General features: G+C 49.4%; 1 protein-coding gene across 2 annotated transcripts; it reads right to left on the reverse strand.

Moving 5' to 3' along the window:
• Positions 1-274: 274 nt before the first annotated feature.
• LOC138824284 (sororin-like) lies at positions 275-15,862 on the reverse strand. Of its 2 annotated transcripts, XM_070018061.1 has the most exons (10): positions 15,677-15,859; positions 15,371-15,462; positions 15,224-15,289; positions 15,109-15,144; positions 8,612-9,016; positions 4,311-4,409; positions 3,900-3,997; positions 3,582-3,680; positions 807-873; positions 275-657 (listed from the first exon to the last, which is right to left on the reverse strand). In XM_070018061.1, exons 1-10 carry the CDS (start codon positions 15,720-15,722, stop codon positions 484-486), a joined length of 1,182 nt encoding a protein of 393 aa, XP_069874162.1. In that variant the 5' UTR covers positions 15,723-15,859; the 3' UTR covers positions 275-483. The 2 variants fall into 2 exon arrangements, with proteins under 2 accessions (XP_069874162.1, XP_069874163.1); XM_070018062.1 differs by lacking the exons at positions 275-657; positions 807-873; positions 3,582-3,680; positions 3,900-3,997; positions 4,311-4,409 and adding an exon at positions 6,462-8,422 and having other exon boundaries at positions 15,677-15,862.
• Between the last annotated feature and the right edge of the window lie 56 nt (positions 15,863-15,918).

Raw genomic sequence — 15,918 nt, forward strand, 5'->3', positions numbered from 1 at the left:
CACCAGAAAACCGGAAGTGGCACTGTGGCTTAAAGTGGTAGAGCACTAGCTTTGAGCAGAAAAAGTTCAGGGACAGCTCCGAGGCCCTGGGTTCAAGCCCCAAATCTACAACAGCAGCAAATAGTTCCAACCCTACTCAGAGCAGACACTGACTGCCGTGTCCACCCTTCCCTCCCTTTGCCTCTGCTTGCTCCTCTGCCTCTTGTGAATTCCTTCACCCCATGCACTGGTCAAAGTCTCCTGAACCTCACAAGGCCACAGACGCGTGGTGAGCTGAATCTCAGGCAGACTTTATTGCCAAGACCTAATGAGGCATCTGCTTCTCCAGGAGGTATCCCTGGCTAGGGTCTGTCCAGGACTGGCTGTGGTTACTGTGGACACGAGGAAGGTCAGGTGGGCTGTGGCAGGGAAAGGTGAGGGAGGCTCTTATAAGCAAGACTATAGACAGGCACCTGGAACAGCACAGGTGCCCCCTACTCTTTGTCATCTATCACTATAGTCATCATCGTCGTCGTCATCGTCATCATCGTTGTCATTGTCATCATCATCATCACCATCATCACCACTGTCATCATTATCAGTTTCCTCCAGAGCCATCTTAGCTTCCTCCTGAAAGGCCAGGACTTCTTCCTTCATGCTCTGGTACAAAGTAGTAGACTGGAACAAAGGGTGGAAGGGCGCAGCTGAGCCATAGGACTGCCTATGCTCCCGAAGCACTGGGGTGGGGTGGGGTGGGGTGGGGTGGGGTGGGGTGGGTGGGAGGAAGCCGTGTCAAAGCAGATTCCTGGACAGAGGGTCAGTCTCACCAGGCTTTGCAGCTTCTCCTTCAAGGCCAGGTTTTCCATCTGGGTAATGCTCACGGCATCCAGAAGCCTAAAGTGCACAGAGACCCCCTAAACCCTCCAGGCTCTCCCCAAGCAACTTCCGCCCTCCCATCTCCTGCAGCAGCCACAGGGACCAGGGTTTCACTAGGAGCCCCATCCTTATGACACCCCATTAGAGAAGAAACTGTCCTGCCCATGTGACTCAGCCCCGGAAATAAAAATCAAAATTACATTAAGATTTAGGGTCAGTCCCCAGAGGAATTAATCCAGCTTTTCCTTCCTTTTCTTCCCTCTCTTTTAGAGAGAGAGAGAGAGAAAGAGAGAGAGAGAGAGTGTGTGTGTGTGTGTGTGTTGGTATGAGAGCTAGGACTCAGGGCCTGGGTACTACTCCTTAAGTGTTTTTTGCACAAGGCTGGTGTTCTACCACTTCAGTCATAGCTCTACTTCTGGCTTTTTGCTTGTTAAAAGGTATGAGTCGGGGGCTGGGAAGGTGGCTCAGTGGTAGAGCGCTTGCCTTGCATGCATGAAGCCCTGGGTTCGATTCCTCAGCACCACATAAGCAAAAAGAAAAAAGCCAGAAGTGACGCTGTGGCTCAAGTGGTAGAGCACTAGCCTTGAGCTGAAGAGCTGAGGGACAGCGCCCAGGCCCAGAGTTCAGGCCCCACGACCGGACCCAAAAAAAAAAAGGTATGAGTAGGGGCTGGGAAGGTGGCTCAGTGGTAGAGTGCTTGCCTCCTATGCATGAGACCCTGGACTCGATTCCTCAGCACCACATAAGCAGAAAAAGCCGGAAGTGGTGCTGTGGCTCAAGTGGTAGAATGCTAGCCTTGAGCTGAAGAGCTGAGGGACAGCACCCAGGCCCAGAGTTCAGGCCCCACAGCCAACCAAAAAAGAAAAACAAAAACAAAAAATGAATAAAAATAAAAGATATGAGTCTCATAGATTTGTCTGCCAGGCTGGTTTGGAACTATGAACCTCAGATCTCAGGCTCCTGATTAGCTAGGATTACAACAATGAACCACCGGGGCCTTGCAAGAATCTTCTGAACAATTTTTGTGTCTATGTTCATCAGGGAAATTGTCCCACAGTTTCTCTGTTGTTGTTGTATCTTTGTTCACTTTCAGTATCAGGGTGATACTAGTTTTTTGTTTTTTTTTTTGGGGTCCGGTCGTGGGGCCTGAACTCTGGGCCTGGGCGCTGTCCCTCAGCTCTTCAGCTCAAGGCTAGCGCTCTACCACTTGAGCCACAGCGCCACTTCCGGCTTTTTTCTTTTTGCTTATGTGGTGCTGAGGAATCGAACCCATGGCCTCAGGCATGCAAGGCAAGCGCTCTACCACTGAGCCACCTTCCCAGCCCGTGATCCTGGTTTTGTAAAATGAGTTTGGAAGAATCCTTCTTTTCTTGTTTTATGGAAGAGTTGGGGTGAATTGCTGTGCTTTAGAGGTCTGATAGAATTCAGTAGGGAATCTTAGTTCCGGGCACCTTTTGCTCAAGGTGCTCTACCACTTTGAGCCAAAGTGCCACTTCTGGTTTTCTGGTGTTTAATTGGAGATAAAATTTCACAGATTTTACTGGGCTAGCTTTGAACCATAATCCTCAAATCTCAGCCTCCTAAGTAACTACCATTACCAGTGCCCAGCTTTGGAAGATTCTTTATTATTGCTTCAATCTCATTACAAATTATAGACCTGTTTAGGTTGTTTTTCATCTTCTTTGTTTCATTTTGGTATGTCATAAGCATTTAGTAATGTATCCATTTCTTGCTGGGCAGTGGTGGCTCACACCTGTAATCCTAGCTACTCAGGAGCTGAGATCTGAGGATCTCAGTTCAAAGCCAGCCATGAGATTCTCATCTCCAATTAACCACTACAAAACCAGAAATGGTGCTGTAGCTCAAAGCAATAGAGTTCTAGGCTTGCACACAAGAGCTCAGGAACAGCGCCCAGACAATAAGTTTAAGCTCCATGACCAACACAACAAAAAGGAAAAAGATCCCTGATAATGCAGTTACTGGTCTCCTACCTGCCAGGCAACGTGGACACACACATGATGGAAAGAGAAGCCCAGGGTCCCCACACCCATGAGGTATGAGAGGACACTGCTGTTGGGAAGATGATGGCAAGGTCATGCTGCAGACTCAGTACAGGCAAGGGAAAAGCACAGCATGTGGATACCAACCTACAGCACCTGCCCAATGCCAGGCGCTGGTGGCTCACACCTTGTAATCCTAGCTACTCAGGACACTGAGATCCAAGGATCAGGGTTTAAAGTCAGCCCCCGCAGGAAAGTCTATGAGAGTCTTATCTCCAACTAACCACTAAAAAACTGAATGTGCAACTGTGGCTCAAGTGGTAGAGTGTCAGCCAGCCTTGAGCAAAAAAGCCAAGGGACGGGATACAGGTTCTGAGTTCATACCCCAGTACCAGCACAAAAACTAACCAACAAGGGCTGGGAAGGTGGCTCAGTGGTAGAGCACTTGCCTTGCATGCTTGAGGCCCTGGGTTTGATTCCTCAGCACCACATAAGCAGAAAAGAAAAAAAAAAAGCCGGAAGTGGCGCGGTGTCTCAAGTGGTAGAGTGCTAGCCTTGAGCCAAAGAGCTGAGGGACAGCGCCCAGGCCGAGTTCAGGCCCCATGACCGGACCCCGCCCCCCCACCCCCACCAAAAAAGAAAATCAACCAACAAAAAGAATCAGGCCAGCAGCAGTGGGGGACATTCTGTCATCCAACATGCCCCTTTTCTCCCATCCCCGCTCACCTCATGCACTCATGCTGCAATTCCCTCATCTCCTTTGAGGTTTGTTTGGGACCCCAGTCGTCCTGATCGAGGAACTGATTATCCTGGGTATCTGAGTCTCTGGGAGAGTGAGCAAGTGATTCACGGTCAGCCTCAAGTGAGGGTAAGTTGGGTAGGGAGTGAATGGGGCTGCCCAGCCTGAGACCTGGGCTCCTTTAGTCCAGACAGGCGTCACCTTTGCACAGCTCAGGGCTGAGCAGTATTCCCACGGGAAAGGAAGTCCCCTCTGCTCTTCCCTGCCCCCCCCCCCCGCCTTCCCACCTGCTCCCCCAGCCTTACGACTCAGAGTCCTTGGTCTCGGGCGTGTTGAGGAGTGTAAACAGGAATCTGACAGTAGGTGCTGACTGCAGGTCTGGCATTTGATCCTCAAATGGTGGCTTTTCAGAGAAGATGCCATAGTGACTGAAGCAGCATGAGGCTGCTCACCCAGCAGCCTAGGCTCTCCCTCCCACTGTCTCCCTGCTTTTCAGGGCCACCCTGCACTCCCGCCCTCACCCATGGAGGAAGGGTGGTGGGAGAGGAGCGCAAGGTATGAATGGGAGGTGTTCAGGCTCCCCAGCAGCTAGAGGCTGCAGCGACAGGACAGGGTGCAACCAAGGGAGCTCAGGTCTCCACCCAGCCAGAAGAGCATCTCCAGCCCTCCTGCCACCCCTGCCCTCTGCCTCGGGAGGCCCCCGGGATTGTTGTCACCTCTTCGTCTGACTCCTTGGAGGCTTGAAATTCTTCAGACTTCTGTTCAACAGGCTGCACATCCTGTCCAGAGTGGACTCTTCTACTATCGCTGGAAGACTGAGGAAGACACAGGCCTGGTTGGGACCTACGTGTGCCACCCTACCTCCAAGGATACCAGCCTGACCTGGTATCCTTGGGATAGTACCAAAACGGCGCCATCCAGCAAGCTAGAGCCCTCAAGCTTGCCAGAGGGACCAATACAACACACCATGCCCAGTTAAACTCAATTTCATGTTAAAAATGAATAGTTCTTGAGTATATTGTCTGAAACATTTGGGATATGGAGGCAATAAAAAAAATTATTTAGGATTAGGGCTGCAGCTCAGTGGTAAAGCTGTGTAGCATATATGAAGCCTTCATTTGTCACACACACACACACAATTATTCAGAATCTGAAATTCAATTTTTCTAGGCATCTAACATCTTACCAAAGCTACATGTAAACAGATTTTGCACACTGACTCCCTATAAATACAAGTTGGGTGTATATGGGGAGAATGGAATTGAGAGGACAATTTTTTAAGGATCTTACAAGGTTTTTTTTTGTTTTGTTTTGAAAGCAGAAAACCTCCATTCTTGGTTATAGAAATGATCTGTCAAAGCCAGGCACAGGTGGTTCACATCTATAATAATCAGGAGGCTGAGGTCTGAGGATCCCAGTTTGAAGCCCCTATTCAGTAAAGTCCATGGGACTTTTAATTAGCCAGCAAAGAACTGATAATGGAGACGTGGCACAAGTAGTAGAGCACCATCCTTGAACAAAAAAACTGAAAGCTAGAAGTCAGCGCCCAGGCCCTGAGCACAAACCCCAGCACCAGCACCATATAAGTCAGATGGACACAGAAGCAAATCAATGGAAAGAGTTGAGCATCCATGACTCACACCTGTAATCTTAGCTACTCAGAAGGCTGAGATCTAAGGATTGTGGTTCAATGCAAGCCCAAGCAGGAAAGTCCAGGGAGACTCTTAGCTCCAGTTAACTACCAGAAAACCAAAAATAGGCTCAGAAATGTGGCTCAGTGGTAGAGTGCTTGCCTAGCATGCATGAGTCCCTGGGTTCAATTCCCCAGTACTACATAAACAGGAAAGGCTGAAAGTGGCACTGTGGCTCAAGGTAGTATTAGTCTTGAGCACACAGAGGCTCAGGGACAGAGGACAGGCCCTGAGTTCGAGCCCAAGGACCGCCAAAAAAAAAAAAATGGCTTGCCAGTCATGTAGTGTGATTACATGATAGGAACAAAGCTGTCTATGCCCAGTTGCTCTGAGAACCACCTGTCCTTGGGCCAGAGCCTCCTTAAGGCCAGTGGACCCCAAGGGACTTAAGACTAGATGCAGATGCAGGAGGCCGAGGGAGCTGCCCTAGATAGTGTTAACCATTAGGCCACATTGGTTACTAAACAGCAAATGGAGTAACAAGGACACTGGAATAAACTAGGGAGAAGGGAGCAATCTGACAAGTGGCTCATGCCTGTAATCCTAGCTACTCTGGAGGCTGAGATCTAAGTATCATGGTTTAAAGCCAGCCCAGGCAGGAAAGTCCGTGAGACTCTTATCTCCAATAAACCGTCAGAAAAATGGAAGTGGAACCATGGCTCAAAATGGCAGAACTGTGGCTTCAAGTAGTACAGTGCTAGCCTTAAGCAAAAGAGCTCAAGGAGAGTGCCTAGGCCCTGAGTTCAAGCCCCACATCCAAAGGACAAAGGGGTGGGGTCACCTCAGACCAAGTGGGGGAACTGGCATCTCTGAGCAGCTCCCAGAGACCCCCGCAACACGCACTCCTGTGCTGGAGCCAGGCTAAGGCACAGCATGGGCCACAGGCTCCTTCCAAGAAAGCTGAGGTAGCAGAGCTGGCTCTGGAGGGAATTTGGTGGCACACCTCTCTCCAGGGTAGGAGATGGCTTAGCAGCCACAATCAAACCCAGTCTCTTTCCTGTCTAGGCAGTCCTTCCTAGGACGGCCCAAATGATTAGAGAAGAAACAGACCTAAGAGTGGGGAAGGGATGGACCAGGGCAAAGTAATGTGGCTTAAAGAAAGCTGGGCATCCTGGGCTTTACACCGGCCATGCTGGCTTCCACCCAATGAAACAAGCACAGTCTATGAGCAGAGAAACTCTTTAATCAAAACAAAACCCGTGTTCTCCTCCACCGCAAGGTCAGTTCCTCCGGGACGGGGTGAGATCCACTCCTGGACTCCCAAGTCCCACCCCGTCAGTCGAGGACCAGGGCTCCTCCACTATGGTCTAGGCAAGAACATCTTGCCTCCCTCTGGCCAGGAGACTTGCTTGCAGAGCCAGACAGAGGATGAGGTGTTGAATGGACAGTCCAGGCCTCAGAGATGGCTCCAGCAGTGCCCACCAGGCTGGTACCCCTCCGGCCCCTCCCCCGCTCTTCAGTTTCTACTTCTGTGAAGTTGCAAACCAAAAGTGCAGCTGCATGGATATGGTGGGAGTCAGGGGACACAGGGAACTTTCCAATAGAATTTAGGAAAACGAGTGGTGGCGACAATGCCCCAGAGACAATGGGATAGCCTGCCCCCCACCCCCACCCCATTTCTACTCCTAGCACTTGCCTAGGCAGGGGTCCCACCGAACACAAGGAAGCTCAGTGTGAAAGTCACTATCAGCCTGCAGCTTCCTGGCGTTTGGAGAGCGGCTTGGAAGTTTACTAATGTCACTGTAAAATGTTGGTGGCACTGTGACCTTTGGATCCTCATTCTGGAACCCAGGACTCTAGGTAGCTTATTTGTAAGAAACAGAGGTGGAGCCAGGTGCCAGTGGCTCACACCTGTAATCCTAGCTACTCAGGAGGCTGAGATTTGAGGATCTCGGTTTGAAGCCAGCCCAGGCAGGAATGTCCAAGACTCATCTTCAATTATCTACTCAGAAAAAGCTGGAAGTGGCTCTGTAGCTCAAGTGGTAGAGTGCTAGCCTTGAGCACAAAAGAGGCTCAGGGACAGTGCCCAGGCTGAGTTCAAGCCCTAGGACTAGCCAAAAAAGAAAAAGAAACAAGAGGTGGGTGACAAAATGGGTGACCCCTGCCCTTACGCAAGGGACCAGCCAAGAGCCAAGCCTCAGCTTCCAGTGCACAGGGAGTTCATGGCACCCAGTGGCACTCTTTGTTCCTAGCAGCAGTGTTCCACCAGTCTGGCATTTACAAAAGCTCAATACCAAAATACAGACGTATGATACACAGTTCCTACTGGGTGCCAGTGGCTCACACCTGTAATCCTAGCTACTCAGGAGGCTGAGATCTGAGGGTCATGGTTCAAAGCCACTCCAGGCAGCAAAGTCCATGAGATTCTTATCTCCAATGAACCACCAGGAAACCGGAAGTGGCAATGTGGCTCAGAGTGGCAGAGCGCTAGTCTTGAGCAAGGAGAGCTCAGGGACAGCCCTGTAACCAATAAAAACAAAACCCCAAAAACAAAACCAAAACCATAGTTCCTACTAGGAAGTATTTACAGTCTGAAACCCAGCCACGGTTCCCTTAGAACTTGGGCTCTGTGGGCTCAATGTCTATCTTCTTCTTCCTGATGAGCAAAACTGTCTCCCAGCATTCTCTCTTGGGATTATCCACAGAATTGAATCCCAAACCTCTTTATATAGAACAGCTCCTGGCTAGGACCCCTGCCACCAATAGAGAGCAACTCGAGACAGCCGGAAGCTGGCCATCCTCTTGGGGCCTGTTTCTGTCTGGGCTGGTTTGAGCAACCACGTCTACTTAAGAGCAGAGGTGGCCTCTCATATCCAGGCTGGAGCAGTAGGAAGGACAGCAGGACTGGTCAGGACACTGCTGAGTAGTCAGCTCCAAGCAGGGCCCAGTTCTGAAACCAAGACAGTTTCCCTGAGAGGCAAGACAGACAGGCTTCTCAGAGAGGCACCTAAACAGCTAGCAAAGCCAACAGAGGGGATGCCAGGTGTCTTTTCCACTGAAAGGGAAGTATATACAGAAGGCAAGGGAGAGTCTGACCAGTTTACCCCCACTTCATTTCATTCAACCAGGAGATTAAACTGCTCAGCAGCTTCAAACTCAGCATTCATGGCTGCAGCCCATTCATCCAGCTCCGATTTCTGAGGGGGAGGGGAGGGGAAGAGAAATGGGGCAAGTGAATGAGGAGGGCGGCCATGTTGGCTGGAGCATGTCACCCACATCCTGAAGGTGTTGCCTTCTCCCAAGAGCCAGAGCTAAGCCCTGTCCCTGTGCATCCTCCCACAAGGACAGGACATGTCCAATGCAGAGCAGGCCCGGCCCTCACTCACCAAGATCTCAGGCACCTTTTTCTTCTTCCGTTTCTCCTTCACGACAGGGGGAGAAATTCCAGGGAGTGTTGGGTCTGGGATCAGCAGCTTGGCAGGGGCCTTGGAGATGTCAGTTATTTTTGAACACACCACGGGTGAGACTCCAGACAAGTCTTCAAGGCTATCAAAGCCAAAGCAGGACCCGCAGCCAGGTGTGGAGGTGGAGCCAGGGGTCTGCAGACGGCTGTAGGATCGCCTGACTTTCTTTGACATTTCCATATCTCTAGCATCTAGTTCTTGCTGGTGGACAGAGCTGATGGTCAGCACAGGTGTGGTGTTCGGGGTCATGGGGACAGGATTGAAGAGGTCCTCCTTAGTTGTCTCTTGGTAAGGAGGGTTATTCTCTTTCTCCAAGAAAAAGGCAATCTGTGCCAGGAAAGGAGAGAATGCTTCCCTGTTATACAGCCAGACCACTCCCTCCCAACAAGGCCTGAGGAGATTGAGGGGTAAAAGGATAAAGACTGCAGTCTGGTTACTCACGCTTGTAATCCTAGCTACTCAGGAGGCTAAGATCTGAGGATCACAGTTTGAAACCAACCTAGGCAGAAAAGTCCAAAAGACTCATACTTCTAATTAACCAGCAACCAAATAACCAGAAGTAGAGGTGTCGCTCAAGTCATGGAGCGCCAGCCTTAAGTAAAAAGCTGAGGAGAGAACTCTGGCCATGAGTTCAAGCCCAAGTACCAGCACACAGAAAAAGAAAGAAGAGGGTCTGGAAAGGTGGCTCAGGGGTAGAGTGCTTGCCTTGCATGCATGAGGCCTGGGTTCGATTCCTCCTGTACCACATAAGCAGAAAAAGCCAGAAGTGGTGCTATGGCTCAAGTGGTAGAGCACTAGCCTTAAGCTGAAGAGCTGAGGGACAGTGCCCAGGCCCCCAATTCAGGCCCCATGACTGACAAAAAAAAAAAAAAAAAAAAAAAAGAAAGAAAGAAAGAAAGAAAAAAGAGAAAGGAAAAGAAAGGAGATTGCTCTTGCAGAATCTACTTGTGACACATGTGCCCAGTACCCCCCTCTCACTAGCTCACATGAGCTCCCTAATTATCTTCTATACCAGCTCAACAACAGCTCTGTTCCTAGACTCGCCCTCAATGGTCCCTTTGTCATGCAGCTGCTAAAGACTCTTCCACATGTTCACTCAGTCACCACTAAGTACCTACTGCATCATCTGTCCTGCACTGGGCACTGGGAGTACAGCAGGGAATGCAACAGAAAAGACATGGCACCACAGCCCTTCTTGTTTTAGTAGGGGAAAACCAGATAAGGAAAATGAGAAAAGAAAGCAGAACAGGAGAGAGAAATGAGGTTAGGATTGTAGGCCTCACAGAGAAGGGGACATGAGCTACAACTTGAAGCTGGGGAAGAGGTTGTGTGGATATCTGAAGTATTAGCAACAGCAGGAATAGGAGGTACAGAACCTTGAGGCCAGCTGGACACCAGGGGCTCCCACCTATAATCCCAGCTACTCAGGAGCCTGAGATGGGAAGATTGCCAAAGGTTTGAAGTTAGTCTGGGCAGGAAAGTCTTCCCAGCAATTAACCAGCAAAAAGCTGGAAGTGGAGCTGTAGCTCAAGTGGCAAGAGTGCTAGCCTTGAACAAAGAAGAAGCTAAGGGTCCAGGTCCTGAATGCAAGTCCTAGCTAGTACTGACAAAAATAACAAAAACAGCCAGGTACTGGTGGCTCACGCCTGTAATCCTAGCTACTCAGGAGGCTGAGATCTGAGGATCATGGTTCAAAGCCAGCCGGGGCAGAAAAGTCCCTGAGACTTTTATTTTTGGTCGGTCGGGGCTTGAACTCTGGGCTTGGGCCCTGTCCATGTGCTCGTCAGCTCAAGGCGAGCGCTCTACCATTAAGCTACAGCGCCACTTCCGGTTTGCTAGTGGTTTATGGGAGATGAGAGTCTCACGGACTTTCCTGCCCCAGCTGGGGCTGGCTTTGAACTGAGATCCTCAGATCTCAGCCTCCTGTGTAGCTAGGATTACAGGCGTGAACCACTGCCTGAGACTCTATCTCCAATAAACCACTCGGAAAACTGGAAGTGGCACTGTGGCTCTAGTGGTAGAGCGCTCACCTTGAGCTGAAGAGCTGAGGGACAGCGCCCAGGCCCAGAGTTCATAGTTATCCTTTTTTTTTTTTTTTTTTTTTTTTTTAAGATCTGGATGACTGCTTGGCTGTAGAGGATGAGCAAAAAGTAATCAAGAGGCCCTGTTCTGTTCAGCATCCCATTTCCTAAGAACTATAGGTCTGATTTCTCCAAAAACTTGAGGCTAGGAAATCTCCCTCATCTTTTTTGTTTGTGGACCTTGACTTGACCTCCGCACTGTTCCAGAGTTTTTTTCTCTCAAGGCTAGCTAGCACTCTATCACTTTGAGCCATACCTCCACTTCCAGTTTTCTGGTGGTTCATTGGAGATAAGAATTTCATGGACTTTCCTGTCCAGGCTAGCTTTTTAAACCATGATCCTCAGGTGTCAGCCTTCTGAGTAGCTAGGATTACAGGTGTGAGACACCGCACCTGGCTGCCTTTTTTGTGGGGAGGCAGTACTGGAGTTTGGTTTCAACCTCTTGTTAGGCAAGCACTCTACCGCTTTAACCGCTTTTCCAGCCCCCCTCCTTTTTTTTGTCAGTCATGGGGCTTGAACTCTGGGCTTGAGTGCTATCCCTCAGGTCTTCAGCTCAAGGCTAGCGCTCTACCACTTGAGCTACAGCGCCACTTCCAGTTTTCTGGTTGTTTATTGTAGATAAGAATTACACGGACTTTCCTGTCCAGGCTGGCTTTGAACTGGGATCCTCAGATCTCAGCCTCCTGAGTAACTAGGATTACAGGTGTGAGCCACCGGCACCTGGCTCCAGCCCCTTTTTGTGTTGGTTTTTTAGATAGGATGTTGCTTTATGCTGGCCTGAACTGTGATCCTCCTGGTGCTTCCCTGTGTGGCTAGGATGTCAGATACACACCATCACATCTGTACCTAGCAATTGGTCAAGGTGGGGTCTCAAAAAAAAATTTTTTTTTGCCTATGCTGGCTTCAAACCACATTTTTCCAATTTCTGCCTCCCAAGTGGCTAGAATTATAGGCGTGAGCAATTACCTGGCTAGAAGTGTCTCTCTTTGGTGACCAGTTTACCTCCTTGTATTAAACTACAGGAGTCATTGGATTTGTCCTGCTTCCACGGTGCCTTGGCCTCCAGAGAGTGCCATGTCAGATTTCTTGTATGTTAATTCAGTAAGTACTTACTGAGCACCTCCAACATGTGGGACTCTGCTGTGGGTGTTGGACTAAAGCAGGGTCAGCCAGACAGGTGAAGACTCTTGCCCTCAAGACTCCCCACTTCTGCCTAGGACATGAATAAGTCAGCCAGCAGCCGGGCCAGAGTAGCTGTACTGGAACTAAAAGACAGCATGGTAATGATACCAGCAGAGAAAAGCAGGGCTGATCTGGACTCCATAGCAGGGGACAGCCTTCCGCCTTGGAGCTGAGCGTGAGGTTCTGAGGAGCCAGCATGTAAAGCTCTAAACCCCATGTGCAGATAAACCTTAACTATTCACAGCCTTGGCCTGGCTTCCTCGGTCTCAGCAAATTCCTTCCAGTGGCCTACCAAGCACCCTGTAATACCAGCCTCCAGCCCATAACTTCATCTTTAAGCTTACTTTAGCCACACTGGTATTTTGTTGTTTTTGCAGTATAGGGGCCTCATCCTGTTAGGCAGGTGCTTTACCACTAGAGCCAGGCCCCTAGCCCTTTTGCTTTTTTTAGTTCCTTTTTGACATAGGGTCCTGTGGGTTTTTGTTGTTGTTGGCGGAGGTCTTGAACTACACCTCCAACTTCTGCCTCTTGAATAGGTAGGATGACAGGTGTGAGCCCCTCCTTGTTTGTTCTTTGATGTCTGGTATATTTTGGCCTCAAGGGTTTTGTTTTTGTTAATTTTTTTTTTTGGGGGGGGTCGGTCGTGGGGCCTGAACTCTGGGAGATAAGAGGTCCTAGTTCTCAAGATATTTAGGTTCATAGAGAGGAGAGAAAAGTCAGAAACATGAAAACTAGTACACTATCAGATGTTAAGGTCTATGGAAAATTCCACAGAGAAATCTAACAATGATAGGGTAAGGGTGCTCAGGGAAGGTGTGTTGAAGCGCAGCCCAGCGGATCAGATGGCAGTATGGAGAGCAGGGGGAGTGGGGCACCATCCTGCCTATTACCTTAGGCTCTCATCATCTCACTTCAGGATTCCTGGACATCACATCCTTCTACCTGATCTGTAGTCTCAGCTTTCCAGCCACTCACACAGTACCTAGGAGGCTCTTTCCATAACATTCAAGCTTGACTTGGTCACTACCTTGCTTCTTTTTTTTTTTTTGGGTCCGGTCGTGGAGCCTGAACTCTGGGCCTGGGCGCTGTCCCTCAGCTCTTCAGCTCAAGGCTAGCACTCTACCACTTGAGCCACAGCGCCACTTCCGGCTTTTTTCTTATGTGGTGCTGAGGAATCGAACCCAGGGCCTTGAGCATGCAAGGCAAGCGCTCTACCACTGAGCCACCTTCCCAGCCCCACTACCTTGCTTCTTAAAGCATTCCAAAGGCTGGTCAGGAACATCTCAGTGATAGAGCACCTGATGAGCATACACGGAGGTTCCTGGGTTCTCGACGGAGGTCAAGAACAAAATAGTTCTCAAAACTGCTCATAGGCCCAAGGATGAAACTCAAGCTCCTCAACATGGCTTTTGTGACTCATTCATATCTTCTCTGTTAGCATGCTCTCCTAACCAGGTCGGCTTCAGATATCTAACAAATTGCTACTCACCAAACCTCAGTTTTTCTTTGGACTCCAGATCCCTGACAACATGGCTTCCTTTGCCCAGAATACCCTTACTTATCTCAAAGATTTCATCAGATGCCACAGAGCCACTTCCGGTTTTCTAGTGGTTTATTGGAGCTAAGAGTCTCTTGGACTTTCCTGCCCTGGCTGGCTTTGAACTGGGATCCTCAGATCTCAGCCTCCTGAGTAGCTAGGATTACAGGTGTGAGCTACTGGCACCCAGCTGATGTTTCTTCTTTAGTGAAACATCCAATGAAGTAGCTGGTCTAGATTAGGTACCATCAGAGCTTCCAGAATTTCCTTACAACAACCCTTAGCACACAATGTTGCAATCCCTTGGTTATGTCGTTCTCATTTGTAAGCCTCGGGAATTTTTCTGCATCACTTAACATTTCTAATTCATTATAATCTTCAGATTTTCTACTACTGAAACATCCTTAATACCAAATTCCAAAACTATAAAGCCACCATGCACAAAACTCTTAACAGCCATAAATAAAAACAAGCTGGGTGCTCATGCCTGTAATCCTAGCTACTCAGGAGGCTGAGATCTAAGGATCACGGTTCAAAGCCAGCCTGGGCAGGAAAGACCATGAGACTCTTATCTCCAATAAACCACTAGAAAACTGGAAGTGGTGCTGTGGCTCAAGTGGTAGTGCTCAGTTTGAGTTGAAGAGCTGAGGGACAGAGCCCAGGCCCAGAGTTCAAGTCCCATGACCACCACTACCAACAACAACAAATTGGGATAGAGCCAGGTGCCAGTGGTTCACAGTACAGTTCATAACCAGCCTGGGCAGGAAAATCTTGTGAGCCATTTATCTCTAATTATCCACCAAAAAAAAAAAAAAAAAAAAAAAGGCAGAAGTAGAGCTCTGATTCAAGTGGTAGAGTGCTAGTCTTGAGCAAAAAAAAAAGCTCAAGGATAGCACCCAAACCTTGAGTCCTTGAGTCTAAGCCCCAGGAGACACAGACACAGACACAGACACAGACAGACAGACAGACACACACACACACACACACACACACACACACACACACACACACACACACACACACACACACACACACACACACACACACACACACACACACACACTGGGTTTAAAAACTGGGTTAGAGGCTGGGAGTGTAGCTTAGTGGTAGAGTGCTTGCCTAGCATGCATGAAGCCCCAGGTTCGAGTCCTCGGTACAACATAAACAGTAAAAGGCAGAAGTGGCCCTGTGGCTCAAGTGATAGAGTATTAGCCTTGAACAAAAAGCTCAGGGACTGCACTCAGGCCCAAAGTTCAAGCCTCAGGACTGGCCAAAAGAAAAAAAAAAAAGAAAAGGAAAAAGAAACCTGGGTTAGACAGTGTACAGAATGGTTAGGAGATAGCTCACTCAGCTTTTTAAGGAAAATAGTAGAAATACACAGGCAAAAAGAACTAAAAACCTGCCTAGGTAGGTCCTGATGTCAAACTTCAGTACCTCCAAACAAATAAACAAAATTGAACAAACAAATCAGGTCTGCAAGAAATAATCTAGATTAGAAATGCCCGACGGTGTTCAAAGGCAGATTGTTTCAGAATATTGCAAAAGAGTTTCCTAGGTAAATGTAATCACCCAGAATACCCTTGGATCTTCCCCAACCAAGCAGATGGCAATGAACTTACCCTAGGGCTCCTGCGAGTCAAGGGGGCCCCTGGGATCTGTGGGGACAACAGCAATTGATTAATTTGCTGGTACTCACTCTTGACCTCCCAGACAGTCCACTCCCTTAGCCCTCACCTCTACAGCATGCGCCACAATCTTCTTCAAGACAATGGGCTTTCTGACTGGAGCTGTTTGAGGAGCCTGGGAAAGAGGAGCGATCATGAGATTTACATTAGTCCAGGTGGCTCTAGGGCAGTAGTCAAGAAACCTTGAACAACTCACCTTCTGCCAGATTTCAGGAAGGACCTTCGGGAAATCGGAACCTGATTTCCGCTGGGACTTGCGCACGGGCTTAGGAGATGCGGTCTTAGACTCTAAAAAAGGGAGGGGGGAAGAAATGCTCGTGTGTGTGTGTCGGAGAGGAGAATATTCTAGATCCTAGAGTCTAGAGACAAATTTTGGAAAAGGCAAGAGGTTTCCAACCAAGTTCTGGGGGAGGGGCGGAGCGCCATCTCCGGAGAGACTAGTTTCCTTCGGCGGCAGGGGAAGGCGCGTGTGTTCCCCAAACGGCTGGGCCCCTCCGCTTACCGGAACTCTGAGAGGCCCCTCCGGACCGCGTTCGCCTCGAAGACATATCTACCGCCGGTCTAGATCACCGCCGCGGCCAACACCCGCTCGCGCAGGGGAAGGAGGACGAGCTTCTGCGACTGCTGCTGCCGAAAACGTTCAAATTACCCGCCCAGATGGGAAGGAAGCGGAAGTGACGCCAGACAGGAAGACCGCGACGCTGGGACGCTCATTTTATTTACCCACCCCACGTCTGGCGTCAG

The sequence above is a fragment of the Dipodomys merriami genome, unplaced genomic scaffold, assembly GCF_024711535.1.
Source record: "Dipodomys merriami isolate MVZ:Mamm:240054 unplaced genomic scaffold, mDipMer1.0.p SCAF_128, whole genome shotgun sequence".
NCBI lineage: Eukaryota > Metazoa > Chordata > Mammalia > Rodentia > Heteromyidae > Dipodomys > Dipodomys merriami.

What these genes read in the sequence shown, in the direction of transcription:
- LOC138824284 (XM_070018061.1), bottom strand. Translation starts at nt 15,722, where the DNA reads ATGTCTTCGAGGCGAACGCGGTCCGGAGGGGCCTCTCAGAGTTCCG. An exon ending in AAAAGGTGCCTGAGATCTTG is followed by an intron (nt 4,410 to 8,611) that starts GTGAGTGAGGGC and finishes TGTCTTCCTCAG; the next exon opens with TCTTCCAGCGATAGTAGAAG. An exon ending in GAGACCAAGGACTCTGAGTC is followed by an intron (nt 3,681 to 3,899) that starts GTAAGGCTGGGG and finishes TCACTCTCCCAG; the next exon opens with AGACTCAGATACCCAGGATA.